This window comes from Pteronotus mesoamericanus, unplaced genomic scaffold, assembly GCF_021234165.1.
Source record: "Pteronotus mesoamericanus isolate MK-2021 breed Mesoamerican mustached bat unplaced genomic scaffold, CSHL_Meso_final contig_84, whole genome shotgun sequence".
Classification (NCBI taxonomy): Eukaryota; Metazoa; Chordata; class Mammalia; order Chiroptera; family Mormoopidae; genus Pteronotus; species Pteronotus mesoamericanus.
In genome coordinates, this window is record NW_026555267.1 from 2,786,430 (window position 1) to 2,804,907 (window position 18,478).

The following is an 18,478-nucleotide window of genomic DNA, read 5'->3' on the forward strand; positions in this document are numbered from 1 at the left end:
GTTCTGCTTGGCCAGAGTGAATTTCTGCCCATTGCCAGTGACCCTGGGGTCGAGCCTGAGTTTTCCTGTTTTCCCTGGACTGAGAACTGAAGGAGAGAGTTAGGGAATGACAGGGTGGAGAGGCCATGGGAAGTCATGTCTGAGTCATTTCTAGATAAGGACACTGTCCCAGGTTACAGAGGGCGCAGGTGAAAGAACAGAGCCTAGAAACCCAGCCCCCGGCCTTCCATCCTCTCCAGCGTGTTCCTCTCTGCCTGGACACGCCTATAGCATTTACCTGTGTGCGGTCTTCTGTACCCTATTGTTCTCATTGGATATTAACTTGTTTCTTCTGTTATGACTGTTGCTAATCCCTCCCTGTAAGAGGGAGGAATGGTATGGTCCAGATAACCCCTGACTGACAGGCCATACACATGCTCCGGAGGCACCATTTATAGAATATTCATTGCAGGTTTTGTGCGAGCCACTTTAAATAGCTCTAAGCATTTAGGCCTCATGACCCATGCAGGCAGTTACTAGAATCCCCAATATAGATCAGAGTAGTTAAGCAACTTGCCTAGGATCACACAGCAAGCAGGCAAGTGGCAGAGTAAAGATTTAAAGCCAGGCATGGTTGATTCACCATCAATATTTTTCAGCCATTGTATTATATGGCTGCCTGCCCTTGCAGGCTAAGGAAGATTCTGACTCAGAGAGGAAGCAGCGAGCCACACCAAGAAAGACTGCCACCTGCCCGCCATACATCTTTGCAAATGGATTTGGTTTTCTGGAAAAATACGATTGCTCAGAAATAGGCGCGTATGTCATCGTGGCTAAGCCTATCATCTAACATTGGTGCAAAAAGTAGAAAAAAATTCCAACTCAGTGTATTATTTCAGATATGAATTATCTGGCCGTTTAGTTTCTGTTTCGTTGTCAAAGTTACTTGGCTGAAGTTTTCCATATGCTTGTGAATGTTGCCATTTGCACAGACCCCACATGCCGGTGCTTTCCCTCTTGTGATAAAAAGGAGCGATGAAAGTTATTTTTAATACCACCACCGAACGAACATTCAAGTCTTCCCTTCCAGCAGCTAAGCCTATACGCTTTCTCAACAGGGTATTAATTACCTGGCTCTGGGAACGACCAGACAGGCTGTTCTGGGGGCTCTGGCTGCCCTGCCGGCCACAATGCAATTGCTTGTGGACGCAGCAGGTCTCAGAGGCTTCAGCGGGGAGCGTCCATCTCGTCAATAAACTCAGACACGGGTACTGGGTAACTTGTTAAACACATTTATTGATTTCTTGACAGTAACCAAACACAGTGAGTGACCATTATAAACAAGAAAAGAAAGGCATTCGTTTGTACTTTGTGAGATCCAGCTGCACCTGGAGAGAAAAGACACCCCTTTCCCAGGAATTTACAAGGCAAAGTGCATTCCTTCAAGGGAGCATTACAGGGGGGAATGGCAGTTTTAAAACGCAAGGAATCTGTCGCCTGTTATCTCAGGCTGAAGCTCCCCTCGTATGAATGATCGAGCCATGGAGTGGAATTAAAGTTATACTTGCTTAGCAAATGCATTCCTGATTGCCACAAACTCAGTAGAAACTGGCTGCAAATGAACAAAACATGGAGATGAAGGAACGAGTGAAATCAGAGAATGCAGTTGCATGGAGCTAGGGCTTAGCCTGTAAGGAAGGAGAACAGATCAAAGCCAGAGAAATAAAATTAACCCGTTAAACACATTTATTGAGCTGTTAACGATAACCAAACACAATGTATGACCTTTGGAAAACAAGGAACAGCAAATGGATCAATTCTGATCTTGGCAAATCCTACTAGAGATATGTGACAAAGGGGAAATAATTCAATTTCTTTATAGTCTGCAGTGATATATATATACAACGTGTATCTCTTCAATGTCTGTCCTTTTTTTTTTTTTTTAAATTGTTGAGTAAACAGAAGAATGATAATCTAGAAATCAGTGTCCTTGGCCAACTTTGTCCTGGTTCACCCACCGTCAGCACCCTCAATGCAAAGAACCAAGTCTGCTCGATGCTGCTGGAGTTGTGCTTTCTCCTCTCTCTTTTGGAAGAATTTTTGTATGTACAAAGGCTGAAAAGTCTCATCGGGTAGATTTATTAGTTCAGGAAAACAGTATCAAAATTGTAATTAGGTTAACTGGTTATTTTCTTCTAAGACCTCTTATGAATGAGCCTTTAATTTCTGAAAACTTGACTTCCCATCTTGGAGGCTGTGTGAGTGTGTCTGTATGTAGATATGTTTGCATGTGTGTGTGAGTGCGCGCGCGCGTGTGTGTGTCCTCTGCCATGGGTTTTTCAGACACTTTTCATGGAGAAAGGGCCAATCCAAAGAGTGAATGAGGCTTCAGAAAGGAAAGGAGAGAGAAGAAGGAAGGGGACATTCTAGGTTATGTCAATTCACAGTTGTTGCATTTCACTGAGATGGAGTTCTTCTTGGCCTCATTCCCTACTTGAGGAGCCATTCATTTACTGGAAAGACAGAGAGAGAAAAACACACAAACACACCACATAAAACAAGGCATAATCGAATTCATTTGCACAGAGTTTGGGGGATTTACTCCAAAGGGGAAGGAAAAGTCCTGTCAATGCCTGATGACTTGTGTGTATCCTGACGACCCCTCCACTTCCTCATGAACTCCTAGGCCTGAACTATTTGATTTCGTTGTCACCAGTCACATGTGGCTACCATAAATTTAAATTAGTTAAAATTAAATTTAAAAAACTTAGTTGCTTCACTGTACTAGCCACACTTCAGATTTTCAGTAGCCACAGGTGACTAGTAGCTACCATATTGAACAATGCAGATATAGAACATTTGTATCATCAGAGACAAGTTTGCTCTAGATCAAGGGTGGGCACATGACAGCCTTCAGGCCAAATCCAGCCTGTGATCTGTTTTTGTAAATGAAGTTTTATTGGAACACAGCCACACCATTCATCTACATGTTGTGGATGGCCTCTTTCACACTCTAACATCAGAGTGTGGCAGAGGTTCTATGGCTAATAAAGCCTACAATGTTTACCATCTGGCCCTTCACAGAAAAGGTTTGCTGACCCTGCTCTGGGCTGTAAGTACTGTATGGATGGGGTCAAATCTGTCTCCATCACACTGTATCCTCATTGCCAAGCTGAGCGCCTGGCACATGGTAGATAAGCAATAAATAGGTGTTGAATACAGAGAAGGCTCAATCAATGAGTTGAGTATTTATTTGTTGGTAGTTCTGGCTGGAAGCGACAGAAAATTATATTTTTGGCACTCTATGTGTGTCTGAGAAACAAAAAGGCAAGAGGGAATTGTGGGGGAAGTAGGAGAGAGGAAGTGGAGCGGGGCAGAGGGCAGGCTGCTAAAAGCTGCCTGGTAACACCCACAGCCCCCATGTTTGAGCTGCAAAGGGCACCACTGTCCAGAGTGTCATTCATTCCTCACAACAAGCCATGAAGTAGATGGTGGTGGGACTGTCAGGAAAGACGCAAGGTCCCTGTGGTAAATGCCTTGGCTGGGTTTGCCTGGCTTGTTAATGGTGGAACCAGGCCCAGAACTTGGGTGTCCAGACTCTGTGCCGAGGGCATCTCTACGGCACTGGGCTGCCTCCATCTTCCTTCCCGTGTTGGCACTTTACCACCATGATCAACAGGCACATGGAGTACAGAAGGGGAGAGAGAGGGCTGGCTGCAGACCAGAGGGTTACAGGAGGCGGAAGTCACTTGAATGGCCCCTAAGGCAGGAGTAATTGCCACTTCTAGGGATGTAGCCCTAGAAAAGGATGCATTCACATTTGTCACCTCTCTGTATCCCAATGGCCTGGCATCCAGACTATGTGCCCACCTTCTAGGGGAAAGGGCTCCATCATGCACCTAACCACATGCTCTAATGCTTCTAGCTGTCCTATTCGAGCATATGCCTTTGAAAAAAATCAGCCTCTCTGGACTTGCCTGTACAATGGCAATAAAAAGGGATTTAAAGTTTGATCTCTATCTCTATCTCTATCTCCATCTATCTCTATCTCTAATGTACAGGTTTTACAACAGGAAATCCTCATGTACATGGAAGGTGGTGGTCTTAATTATCACATATAATCACAGATCCCACAATGGGGCATAACACCAGGCCTTTAAGAACGGGAGGACTGCGCTCTGGCCTGGGCTCCCAGCCCTCTGAGCCACGCACCCACCTCTATACTGAAGCTTCTGGGCCCGGTTGTTTGGACAGTCCTTCCCCTGTAAACTGAAGTTGATGTTGGTGCGGATACAGCGGTTGTTGAGCGGCTGGACAGGCCTGAAGTTGTCACTCATGCTCAGAAAGATCTGAGAGGGCTGATTCTGGCTGAGCAGACGTAAGGAATGCATCTGAGGAGACATAAACAGGCTGTGAGACCCACCCATCCTCTGAGATGCACCAGGGAAGAAGTGAGACAGTGCAGACTGGCCCCGCCAGGCTGTCTGGGGAAGGGCCCGTGAGCCCCTCAGAGACCCCTGTTGTGTGGAGTCAGTTGTGCGGGGGGCCCACTGATGCTGCCATGTGTGGGCTGAGCCTTGCTTCTAGCTCAATAGCTCATAGATGCCTCTGAACAAGTTAATCACTCTGCTTTATCCTCAAATACACCATCTGCCAAAGGAGGAAATCCAACTAGGTGTTCTCCCAGGGCTCTTTCTCTACACCTCATGGCTCAATAATTCCCAACAATTCAGGGACTTATTCTCCAACATGGGTATTATCCAAACTATAGTGATCGGTCCAGAGGTCAGAGCGAAACTAAGTTGGATTAGTTTGGTTCCTTTTCTGTGAAATCTGGACCAGAAACTGCACTGAAATATCTGCAGCCATGTTCCACCCTGGGACTGAAAAGCAAAGGAAGAGTCTCTAGCAGGAGAGGAGAATGAAGGCAGGAGAGGAGGGCAGTAGGAAGCAGAAGAGAGCAGAGATAAAGGGCATCTGGGGTTCTGATTCCAGTGAATTCCTGACATCAATTTCTGATCTTAATTTCCTTAACATGCCTGGTAGCTCTTAAACCCTTTTTCTGAGATTAAGTTATCTGATGGGTGCTGCTTGTCACCAAAAGTCCTAACTAATACAGATAGGATCAGGGACTTCGAATTGTTCACACTGTTTTTGGGTTGTAAGTACAGGTGACCCTTGAACAATTTGGGGTTTAGAAGAACTGGCCCCATGTACAGTCGAAGATCTGCCTATAACTTTTGACCCCCCCCAATACTTAGTTGTCCCTTGGTATCCACTGGAGATTGGTTATAAGACCCCTGTGGATACCAGAATCCACAAAAGGTCAAGTCCTCTATACAAAATGGCCCAGAATAATGCATACAGTCAGTCCTCCACATTTGCGGACTCCCAACCACTGACTGAAAACAATACAGGTATCTATTTGAAAAAAATCCATGTATAAGTGGATCCATGCAGTTCAAACTTGAGTTGTTCAAGGATCAATTGTATAGACCCTGTAAAGAAAAATGGATTCTGCTTCCTTTGCTCATCTTCCCTCTGAGTTTTTATAGAATCTCAGAATCACAGCATGTAAGAGCCCCTCATCATGAAGAGCAGTGTTTATTTCTCCGAAGGCGGTTGACAGCCCTGAGAGCACATAATGAGCCATGACCAAAGCTGGCCTCAGAGGCCAGACCTCATGGTTCCCATCCAGGTCTGGGGAATCCAAGCCAGGTTTACGCGAAGTACTGTGAGATGCTCTAAAGAATTCCACATTCCAATACGTTTGTGAAAGGCTACATATCGTATTGCCCCTTCTTGGACACTGACATAATTATTATCATTTTAAAGGCCCTGGAAGTTTCCCAACAATGAAATCTATTTAATTCTTTTTTAACTCAGCTTTTTCAAACATAGTTGACCATCATCTCTTTTGCTCATTTGCTTTCTGAGCGCTATCACTGCAGAGCACTTTGGGATCTAACCCTGTCGTTGTTCTTCCTCATTCAGACAGGTCAATGCTTCTACAGTTAATTCATGCTAAGCCTTTTCAGCTGCTGGTTCTTTAAACATAGGTATGATGAGTTGAATTGGGTACCCCCAAAATTCATAAGTTAAAGCCCTAACTCCCAGTACCCCAGGATGCGACCTTATTTGGAAATAATATCATTATAGATGTAATTAGCTAAGATGACGTTATTGGGCTGGGCCCTAATCTGACTGTTTGGGGCGGATGCTAATCCAATTGACTGGTGTCCTTATAAAAAAGGGGGATTTGGACCAAGAGACACAGACATAGGGAGAACACCCTGTGAAAATGAAGGCAGAGTGGAGGTGACACTTCCACAAGGGAAGGAACGCCAAAGTTGCCAGAAACCTCCGGAAACCAGGGGAGAGACATGGGAACAATTCTCCCTCACTCCCTCAGAAGGAACCAACCCTGCTGACACTTCGATCTTGAATTCATAGCCTCTAGAACCATGAGACAATACATTTTTGCTATTTAGGTCACCAAGTTTGTGGTTCTTTATTAAAGCAGTCCTCGCAAAAATACAATACATATTTCACAAACACAGCCAGTCTTCACATCATTTTCCCCATTCACTAAAAGGCCACAGAGAAGCTCACCTGCATCCTTGTTATATAGACAGGTTTGTTCATTATTATCCAACTTGCCGTCTCATAGCAGGGTGGGATAGTCATTGACCCATCATAAGTAATGAAACTAGAGGTCTCTGGATATAGTTCCTCTATATTAAGTCCCTGTAGTAAATATGCATCATCTAGAGAAGGAAATAAGAGAGACTTAAGAATTAGGTTTCTTGAGAAAGTTCTGGTATTACTGATTTTTTTCTTTTCTGATTCCAGAAGACTGTATCTGTCAGGATAGGCTGCAGTAACAAACAGTCCCCCAAAGCTCGATCATTTTAAACAATGAAGGTTTACTTCTTCCTCACATACATGTCCATTTTAGGTTGGAAGAGGGCTTCCTCCATGTCATTGTTGCCCACACTTTGGGACCCAGGCTCTTAGGACAGCTGCTATCTAGACCCGTGTGAATTGCAATGATAGGAGGAGAAGCTCCCATCCCAGAAGTGGCACATGCCACTCCTGTGAACATATTGGTAGTCAAAAAGTCACATGCCCAAGGTTGACGTCATAGATGCGAGGAAGCACATTCTTCATGCAGGATGGGACGCTGAATATTGGTGAACAGAAATGTGGTCTATGACAAGGACACAAGGAAGAGCCAAATACTTGGTTATGGTCCCTGAGACCTGGGACTGCAGTATTACAGTCATAAAGAAATGCACAATTGCAGGCCCTAGGACCTGTGGAAATGTTGCCTGGTCACCATTCTTATTTATAAACATTGCTTAATTAAAAGAACATTAAGAAGTACTTTTATAAAGAAATCAGGCCAAATCCCATCATGAGACTCAAAAGTTAAGTTCAACAATTGATGGCATGTTTGTGGATCTTCTTTCTCTCAGGTCCATGCACGTAGACTTTTACATCAATGTGAGGTGTTCACATTCATAAATATTTTATTATTATAGTTGCTTTAATTATAAAAGTACTTAACTATGTATCAGAATATAAGGAAAAAAAGAGAAAAAAGTAATGACCCCAATTATCTAAAACAATTGCCATTAATTTTTTTTGTATTTCTTTCTGATTTTTTTTTATTCAATGCATTGGTTACATTTTTAGAAAACTGTAATGCATTAGAGTTTTGAAATCTCAGTAAAGTGCAACTGACCTCTCTCGCTCCACTCTCCTCTCAACAATCCTTTTTTGCACATTCTTGCTCTCTTCCCCTGGCTTCTAAAGCACCATACTTAGTATTCCTATTTTTTATGGCCATTCTGTCTTCGATTCTGTTGCTGGATCCTGATTTTCAACCTGTTTTTCTCAGTGTCGGCATTTCAACAGGCTCAGCCCAAGGCTCTTTTTTTTCTTACTCTATATGCTCATTGTAGGGTAGCCCAGGTACACTCATGGCTTCCACAACCCTCTGTACCCCAGTGATTCCAGAAGTCTTGCACTCCTCCCCCCCAGTCTGCCATGAGGGTCAATCACTGTGGTCCATCCTGGGGGTCTGGAGAGCACATGACACAGCCTGGCTGGTCGAGAGAGGATGGTGGCTCCTCCAGGCCTCCTCAATTCATGTGTTGTTTCTCATTCACATGTTCAGCTCCCACAGGGAAAGAACGAACTCTTCAGTGGCTGATATAATCCCTCAAGTTTAGTATTATGCATACATAATGGTAAAAAAAGGACTTTCGCATACAGCTGGAAACTCATACTGACCTAGCGAGACTGTTCAGGCCAATAATAATATCCTCACTGACAAGAAACTGAAGATGAGAAAGGTAAAGTAACCCACCCAAGGTCGCAGAGCTAGCTGGTAACTGCAGAGGGGGAACTGAAACCCAGATCTTCTGACCCCCAGACCAAAGTCATTCATTCACTCAGCAAGTGTTCATTAAGTACCTGTTCGTGTTGGGCACAGGGTTAGGCTCTGGGGATAGAGCAGTAAACAAGATAGATGCCTTCCTTCTAGTTGAAGAGACAGACAGCAAGTGACAAATAGATATATGTAGACTCTAAATATCAGATGGTGGGAAGTGCAGCTTGGCCTTGCTTGCTCCTTCCTACTGATCCTGAGCATTAAGGCTACTGACCCATTTTCCTAGGCAAAGACCCCTTCCTTCCCCTCCTGGGCTCTGACTACACTGATGGGGCAACTGAACCTCTCCAGGGCTTGGTCCAAGTGCCCATGAGGGAGAGAGATCAGTCAAGCTGGATCTGGAGACCGACTCTGGGAAAAAGGACTTCCTTTCTCTTTCCATTTAAATGCTTCCACCTTTCCATCAAAACACCAGAGGCGCAGGACAAGTTCAAGAGAGACGTGGTGACTGGAACATGGCTGGGCTGAGTCTGCACTCTGGCCTGTGTGGTCAGATGCTTCCATAACAAAGCCACGATGCCCAGAGCACATGCTGCCATGATGGACCTTGGCCTGTAGATCAGGTGCCAACACAGCAAGTTCATGTTGAGCATCCATCATTTGGCTCTGTTTCTTAAGCCCCTCGTACGTTGTCAGGCACTGAGCTAGGTGTCAGAGAGCGGGACGTAACTAACTGAAGGCATCAAAGAGCAGCGGAGACATTTGTATCTGCACTGAGTACACTGAGAAGCTGTCAGCTCTGCCTGGGGGTGGGATTCAGGAGAGGATTAACTGAGGAGCTGCCCTGAACTGCGTCTTGAATGACAGGAGTTAATCAGTGTGTGGCTGGCAGGCAGGTGGCTGTCAAGGGCACTGTAGACAGTCAGGCTAGTGGAAGAGTAAGGATTGCAGAGTGGTGCATAGCCGGGGACAGCCAGAGAGTGGATGAGAATCAGGGGAGGGCTGTTGTGAGAAATGAGGCTGGAGGGTCAGCAGGGGCTGCGCCCAGAAGGTCCTTCTCTGTGCTGCTGGGAGTTTGGGCTTCGTCCTGCAGCCAATGCAGAGTCACTGAAGGGTTTTAAGCAGGGGAGTAGCAGGATCAGATTTGCACTTAATGATGCTTGCTCAGACAGTGCTTTCGCCTGAAGATTAACATATTGAATGAGAGACGGAAGCATTTGGCACATCTTTATTAAAGGTCAATGTGATTTGTTTAACCAAGCTTGCATGCGGAGCATATTGGGTACTCTAGCATGCTGCCATTATTGCATTTTATTTTATTTGGGGTGGTGGGAAGGAGGAAAGGACGGAGGCGGTAGAATGAGGGGCATTCCAGGCATGACTGGAGGAAAGGAAAAGAACATTTATGTTTCACTGGACCTATAACTAGCCTCTGTGTTGCATCCACATTCGAGGAAAGGATTGGCGTGCATGTATGTGTGGCTGGGTTGGGGTGGGCAAGCTAGGGGCAAGAGGCAAAAAGAGGCATGTTCATGGATTTAACGCAATGACAAGGTAACAACAGGCTTCCAGAACACTGTTGTGCTGATGGTACTCCAGATTACTCATTGTGGTCCTGCCAGGAGATTCCTCTTCGTCCACATCCCCTTTGACAGATGCAATAGTCATCAGAGAAGGTGGGCAGCTTCCTCCCTCCCACAATCCTCATTCACTAACTTTGTTCTTTCCATGAATCTCGCTAATATTCATACCCCACCTTTTGCCCTATTTAATTTCTCACACTACAGAACTTGGAAAGAGCCAGTGGGAGGAAGGTGAGCTCTGGACTCAGACCTGAGTACGAGGGACGACTTTGGTGACCATCGATGTGCAGGTAACTGTATGAACCTCAGTTTCCACAACTGTAGTAGACATATGGTTGGAGTAGGCAGTGGATTGGATGTTTGTGTTTTCCCCAAATTCATATGTTGCGGCCCTAACTCCCATTGTGATGGTATTTGGAGGTGGGGCTTTTGGGAGGTAATTCAGTCATGGGGGTGGAGCCGTCATGATTGGGGTTAGTGCCCTTATAAAAGCGATTCCAGAGAGCTCTCTCACCCTCTTTCTGCCATGTGAGGATACAACCAGAATTCTGCAACCTGGAAGAGGGTTCTCACCCAAATCCAACCAGGCTGGCACCCTGATCTTGGACTTTCAGCCTCCAGAACTGTGAGAAGTAAATTTCTGTTGTTTATATAATACTTCATCATAGCACCTAAGACTGACAGAGTATTTGCCTCACAGAGCTGTCTAAGGAACAAATGAAAGCAAGCATTACAAGTACTTGACACAGGGCCCAGTCCGCTGTAAGTACTCAGCAGGCTGGGTAGCAATGGTGTCACCTCTTCCTTTCTGGGGTGTCCTCACCCACCTCTGGGATAACCACTACTTGACCTCCCTCAGGCCTCCTGGCTGTCCCCAGCTGGGGTAGTGCCTTCCCTTCTCATCGTATTAACTGAATTAGCTTGCCAATGGTTGCTTACTATTTCAAATGTCCCCATTAAACTATGAGCCTTTGGGAGAAGGGCTTCCATCTTTTATCTCTAATCCCCAAGGCCCAGTGAGGTCCACTGAATTGTAGGTGCTCAACAAACATTGGTTGCATTATGCCCAGCAGCTCCGCCTGCTGGTAGTGCTGGGCATAAACTAAGGGAGGAAGACACATCATCTGTCACATGATGAGAAAAAATTCTCTGAGGTACCATTAATGTATGTGCTGCCCAGCCCCCTCCCCCATATATCTTAAGAGATGAGGGTGAGACTGAGACTGTTGCCTTTCTCCACGTGGCATGACCATGTTTCTACACCAAACAAGCCCACACCATTGTACTTTGCTCAAGTCAGTGTACATTTAACATGTAACGCTTGTCACGCTTGTCTGCTTGCCTCACCACTTTGCCTCAAAGGCTGCCAGTAAATTGGTGTTCTCTCTGTTTAGGAACTGGGATTTGAGAACTACAGGTCAGCTTACTACCTCTTCTTTTCTGCCCATGGAGACTTGCGGCGGGTATTTGGCAGGACATAGGCAGTGGAACCCAAGAAAAGATGAGCAAATCCAGCAGTTTTCAGCTTGAGTATCAAGGAAACCTGGGGTGTCTTCTGCAGCTGACCAGGCCAGAAACTAACTATTATCACCCACAGACTGTCTCAGTCACTCAGCAACCAGCAGAAAATCCCAGTCTGTGCACGTCAGTGTTTGTAGACCAAAGGGAACCTAAGAACTAGCATGTTGGGAAGTGGATTCTGGTTCTCAAGCTCTCGTGGCTCTGTTCATTAGTAAGAGAGGCACAGATCTGGAGGTCAGGGGTGTTTATGAGCAGAGAGAGGCAAATATGGGGTGAAGCTCTGAGGCCAGCAGGGTGATCATGCATGCCTCTGCTTGCTTTAAGGATATTTACTGAGAAGCGATGGCAGAAGTTCAAATAAATTTTCATGGATAGTTTTACAGAGAGGTTTTCTTTCTATCTATCTATCTATCTATCTATCTATCTATCTATCTATCTATCTAGAACATAGCTTAAACAGGACAAAGCCTTGGACTTCAAGCAGGAGTCTTAGTTCAAGTTTAAGTTCTAATTGTGACTTTGCCAGTAACTTACTTTTCCTTCATGGGTAAGTCATGCAACCTCTTACTAAGGGGTACCAGATTATTCTGGATATTACTAAAGTCATCTTCAAGTCAAAAAGTATTCTAGAGATCCCAAAATGTCATTCAAAAGAAACGTGTTCATGTAGACAAATTTATCTTAAGTAGGTCAAATTTTGGGTATGACAGTGTTATAATTTTTTTTTAGTATTGGCTCTCTCTTTATAGTACAGAAAGACCCCATGTGTAATCAATAGGAATAGAATATTTATGCAGCTTATAGCCCAAGTTTATTCCAAAAGACTGTAGAAGTTGACAGCTGTACTCTTGATTTTATGACATACTCTTGATGAGTCTATTATTTACGTTATGCTGAGTTCTTAGTCATGGACACAATTCCCAAGTGGGCTGTTTTTCTTTTTCTCTAAGAGAAACACACTATAATCAAATACCTAGGACTGCACAGTGGGGGAAGCTTCCCTTAGCTTGAGCTTCAATGCAGCCTCTGTTAAGTGCATTGTGGTTACGTGCGAGGACCACAGATGAGATTTAACATTGCCTGGCTTCCTGCTTATGAAGTTCCCATTCAAAGAGAACGATGCCAATGAAAAAATGACTTGGCAGTTCCAGAGATCAATACTGGATTTGCTTCTGATCAATATGGAACTATTTGGCAATTTTCTCATATGGAATGACATTTCCTCTTGTAATCTGAGGCACATTCAACTGAAATGAGAAAAGGCAATTACTAAAGCATAAAGTAATGTGATTTTTTGTTTTACACAAACAACAAATGAAAAAAAGAGCCTCGGAGAATTGGATTTATGGAGGTAATGGGGGCTTTTCCGTTCCTCGCTAACTTGAGCCGCTACTCAGTGTGCAGCACAGGAGTGTGTACGCTGCATTTCGCATTCTGTGAAAACATTTCCGAAGCTGTTCTTTGAGATGGAAGTACAAGTTCAATTAAGCATAGAGAAAGGTACCAGGAACAATATGCTTAAGTTCCTTGGTGATATTTCATCACATTTAACACCGCGTCCCTCTTAGGAGCGGGCTCACAAAACACTTCCCATGGAACTGAGCCATATGAGGCAGTTACAAGTTGGCCTACCCTTGCCTGCTCATTCATCTTTTAGCCGGGGTGGGGGTGGGGGTGCTAAAGCAAAGTTATAAACAGGCAAGACTTTCTGAATAAGATATTTTCAGGGATTCGGGTGGTGTCTCAAAAATGCCATGGTTAAAATCTCTCCTCCAAATGCCTTTAATCTTGCCTTTATTTCCTTGAAGGAGATGTATTAAGACAACAGCCAGACCCTTCTAAATTCAGGATCTATGATCTTTTGGATTCTTAGTGGACTGAAGTTCACTACTCTATTTACTATGTATGAAATGAATGGAGTACGTGAAATTGAATGAGAATGAAACTAACAAAGATGACACGCTGTCCTAGGACATTGGAAGAAAGAGTTCATTTATATGTAATGTCCTAATAACGACTCCTTCTTACCCTTTAAAAAGGCTCTTTGCACTTCATTAGTCAGTAATTTCACCACTTTAAAATATCATAAAATTAAAAAAAATAATGCTACCTCGATGAAGTCACGTGGATACTAAAATGATAGGAATGTTACCTTTTATATAATCGGAGCTCTGTGCCTGCTAATTAATTAACACTAGGAAAATGGAGGGCTATGGGCATTATTCCAAAACACTACATTAAGAAAAAATTAAAATACTTCCAGTAAATTACCAATATTGCCTCCAAAAATCCGTTTTTCAATGTCATGATTTTAGTCTTGACCCCCAACCTGCTGAAGGGGAATTTAACTTCAATAAAATGGATTTTCTTTAGAAGGCTTTCTAAATTCAGCCTGAAATTAATTCAGACTGGTCTTCCCCATTGTTGGTCTGGTTTAGTCAGAGTGTCTTATCAGACTTTCTCAAGTATATGAAACCCAAACTTCCCAGAAAAGTAGCGTATCCTCACTAGGCTGTTTCAGTACCATCTACTGCATGGATTCACATGCAGGAACTGTGAACTTTAAACTTCATTTAAAGTAAGCAAACTGTCGCCTGAATGCCTTGTGTTGTGTTTACTTTGGACATATGTTTTATTTGGCATCTTAGTGACCTACCTCCCCCCTCCCCCCCTTCAGGAAGCTGGTTTTAAGGACTACATACTTTGGGACAATTTCGAGACACACAAAATTATGCACCTAGCTTATGCCAGTCATTGTCCGGGTAGTTAACTCATTACTTTGCTTAATCCTTACCTCAACCCTCTCAATATCAGTATTAATATCCTCATTTTACTGGTGATAAAATTATCTCAGAGGTGGTAAGAAACTTGCCTGAAGCCACACAGCAAAGGAGGCGGTGGAGCCGGGAGCCCAAGTCTGCCAGTGCCATCTCTTCACTGAACACATCGTTTCCCATAGGCATGGTGGCTTTCACCAGCTTGATATCTGGCTTCCAAAATTCCCAGTTCTTTGGCGAGATGCTCCTTCTTTCCTCCTTTAATGGGTTCCCTGGCATTGATTTTCTTAACTGGCTCAATAGAATGAATTTGCTCAATTCCTTTTTTCCCTCCAGTCATCTAACCTGCGATGAGACCAAGCCAGTGGACCGTGCCCCTTGGATTGGCCGCCACCCTGCAGAGCTCTCACCCCAAGCTTCTGCATTGCTCGTGCCCCTCACACCTCTTGGGCTGGCTGATGAGGCAGACGCACACAAGGCTCTCCAGGCTGGGGTTTAAAAGTTATTTTTAGAAGTGATTTGCAATCCTATATCACGAGGATACGAGCTGGTCTTTTAAAAGTGAGGACATGTCCGCCTCTCTTCTCTATTTATGCTCACTCCCATGATTTCACCCAGTTTAAATGCCATCTGGAGCCCAACAATTTTCACATTTATATCTTCAGTTTTGTCTCCTGAAATCCAGACTCATATATCTAACTGCCTACTGCCTACCTGTTATTGGGTACCCCATGGCCGTCTCAAGTTTAACATGTTTGAAACTTCTGATTCCCTTCCCACCCACTCACATGGTTCATCCATAGTCTTCCCATCTCAGTTGATGGAAACATCTTCCTTCCAGTTCCTCAGGCTAACGACCTCAGTCATCCTGGACTCTTCTTGTTCATATCACATATCTGATCTATCAAGAAATGTCTTGGTTCTTTCTTCAAACTGTACCCCAGCATTTCTCTCCACCTCCCCCCCCATTAGCCTGCGCCTGGGCCATGCTGTCACATCATCTGGGTCGCTGCAACCATTTCCCGATGTTTCTCCTTGCCCTTCTCTGGTCTATTCCCGACCGAGCCAACAGAGCGACCCTCTTGTCAGCAGACCATGTCATTCTCCGCTGAAAGCCTTAGATCGGCTTCTCCTTACAGTGGCCTCCGAGGGAGAGGCCGACGGGGATGACTGACCCCATGACTTCTCTGACTACTACGTGTGCCAACAGTGGCAGTGCCACTGTGTCCCTCTGCATGACACTGATCTCCACTGGCGGTTCCATGCCAGGGGACAGGCAGTAGTCGCGGAGAGCTGAGGATGGTATGAGCCTGAACTTTCAAAGTTCCCACAAGTTCTGTGGTTAATTTATATCCCTTCCAGGTGGACACAAATGCCAGAAGCAAAGAGGTGGCTCTTCAAACTGAACCCAAGTTGGACGTAAGAGAAAAACATGCTGATAAGTTTCATGTAACATGCAAGTATCAGCATTACAACTGGTTTTAAGACCTCAGAGGTAAGCTCTCCTTGCTCTTGTGTTTGAGTCCTTGCTTTCCTGTTGTGGAAGAGTAAACTATTATTCAGGGCATGTTCACTCCCTCCCCACCCCCACTTCTAGGGGAGATTTATTTTATTTCATTTCATGTCATTTATTTTACATTTATTTATTTTTTAAGATGACCATGAAATGTACTTAAAGTACAAAGAAAGTCACGTGGCTTGCTTTGGCTAGTGGAGAGTGGACAGAAGGGACAGTGTATGAGTTTCAAGCATCAGCCTTAAGTAACATCACACGTTTCTGACCTTCACCATCAGAAGTACTTGCCCTGGGTGAGCTTCCTGATCCCCGGACAACGAGAGCCTCATGGAGCCACACTGCCCTGGCTCACTGCATACCTGCAGCTGGAAGCTCAGCCAGCCCAGCTGACCAGAGGCAACAGCGAGAGGTCAGTGTGTGTTGCTGAAGGTTTTTTATTATGTGGGATGCTTGTTTATTAATAGCCACTTACTAGATGTGTGCCCCCTCAAATGACTTCACTTTGTAGAGCCTTGGTTTCCTCATCTGTAAACTGGAATGGCAACTGCATCTATTTTCAAGTCAGGTGCTTTGTGAGCACCAGGTAAGGTGCTGCAGATAAAGCTCTTGGCCCAGAGCCTGGAGAGTGGAAAGTTCTCAGTTAGCATCCCTTCTGTCTTCCTGATGCTCAGCATGTTGCAGAGCGGGTACCACGTCTAAGTGACAGGGCATACTGGAGCCACACTGGGCTGTCATTCTGGGTTGTAGCCACAGAATGGGCTGCTGGGGAGAGTGGGTGGGGGTCACGGTCAGGTATGCCTGGGTGTGTGGTTGGGTGCCAGTCAGGGAAATTGACTTATTTATATCTTAGAAGTATGGAAGTGGAAACAGAGCACTCTGATAGGTGTAACAACAGGTGGCATTGTCTTCATCTTGACTGGAATTCATGGGCTGATGGCAGCATTGCTTGCTGCCTCCTGCGGAGCCTCTGGAGAGACTTTAGGGCTTGTGTTCCCCACCCAGGGGCTGTGTCCTGGTGATTGGCTCCTGATTCGGACACTCCCCTGCTTGCCTCAAGCCTTCCTTCCTCAGGCTGGTGCCTCCCGGAGCTTAGCTGCAGGGAAGAAGGTGGCGCACACTTCGCTGCTGAGCAAATCAATCCCTTCCACCAGAGTTTTGGGAATAGCATGTTGAGGCCATTCCCACGTGTAGGGGCCACCGCCGTCCCTGTGGTGTCACTCCTTCAGGTATGTGACAAGTGTGCTCCCGGGAGCATCTTCATTATTCCCCAATGTGTGTAAGAGCACAAAATACCTGTGATTGGGGGCCTAACACAGTCACCTCTCCCTAGGGGATCTCTTTATCTCCGTTTAGTTCTCCTTTCCCTTTCCTTGGGCCTGACAGATAGACCATGAGGGACCCAAGGAGGAGGGGTCCCTGCTCCCTTCTATTTGCATTTCTTGAAGGCTGTCTGGAGAGGGCTGAGGGCATTTCTTCAAATACATCTTCTGCATGCGCTCCTCGGCCTGACGCCTAGACCCTTCAAGCTCTGGCTCCAGAGGAGCTTTCCTGCCACTCACTTCCTCTGCCCCTGTCCCGGCTACCGCTGGGGGCCATTCATTCCTCCCTTAATTCAGGCCGTCACCAGTGTTTGTAGGGTACACCGCTAGAGAAAGAGCTGATGAAGACAGGTTCCTCCCTTTGAACATCTCATTGTCCTTTTAATGCTGCCCTTGCAGTGGATGCTGCTGTCTAGGCTTAGAATATCTCCCTCCCTCCATCACTGTTTCCTTCCTTCCTTCCTTCCTTCCTCCCTTCCCTCCTCCCTGTCTCCTCTCCTTCCCTTCCCCCTCCCTCCTTCCTTTTCTCTTCTTTCCCTTTCCTCCCTCTCTCCCTCTTTCTCTCTCCCCCCCAGCAAATAGTTATTCACCTATTCAGTCCTTATTGGAATGGCACCTGCTTTGTGCAATCTTGCCCTGTAATTCTGAGCCGGTCTCCTGTGATCCAAAAGAATTCTTTTCGTATTTTGACCACTGAACTTTTTACATAAATCTTTGTAATATACTGTGATATGTCTGTCTCTCCAACTAAAGAGTGAGGACCTCATGGACAGGAAACGTTTTCTTGTATTGATCTCTCTGTATCTTCGCGCTCAGGAGCCACTCAGTAAGTATGTGTGAAGGTCTTGGGTTTTAACATTGCTATCCACTTCAGCTATTGCCGAAGTGTGTCCCTCTCAGTTTCGGGAGACCTGATGGGGGTGGCAGTCAGGAGGCACGCTCATTTGAAGTAGATGAAGTTGAAGTTTCCCTTGGCCACAAAATAGCCATCCATCATTGGTCCCAACAAGACCTGTCACCTTGGCTCTCCAGCCCCTATTTGCACCAGAATCAATACAACTCCTTACAGTGCAGACCCACGTGGATACTTTCTTCTTCAGCAGCAGCCACATCACTTAAAATTGATCAGACCAGAGCCGGGGGTGGGGCAGGGAGGACAGTGCCACTAACGATTGATTCTGCAGCTGGCAATCTGTTAAGTTGTGTGTTGGGGCTTAATGTGAGACTTCATGGCTTTTCACGGTCTCTAAACTGCAAATTCAAGATTATCTGAAAACATTTTATTTAATTTTCACGCTTTTTTAATCAAAAAAGTTAAAAGACTAATAATCTTTTACGGACATTTATCAAATGTGCTATTTGCACACGAGGCAGAAATGCCCTCT

The 18,478-nt window shown here is 45.2% G+C and overlaps 1 protein-coding gene across 2 annotated transcripts in view; it reads right to left on the reverse strand.

Annotated features, from left to right (window-relative positions):
* Positions 1–1,314: 1,314 nt before the first annotated feature.
* CA10 (carbonic anhydrase 10) overlaps positions 1,315–18,478 on the reverse strand; it is a 440,279-nt gene continuing 423,115 nt past the window's right edge. For both annotated transcript variants that reach the window (XM_054585427.1, XM_054585428.1), the window contains 3 exons: positions 6,592–6,746; positions 4,196–4,370; positions 1,315–2,492 (listed from right to left, as the gene is read on the reverse strand). In XM_054585427.1, coding sequence (XP_054441402.1) covers positions 2,470–2,492; positions 4,196–4,370; positions 6,592–6,746 — 353 coding nt within the window. In that variant the 3' untranslated portion in view covers positions 1,315–2,469. The remainder of the gene's footprint in view (positions 2,493–4,195; positions 4,371–6,591; positions 6,747–18,478) is intronic.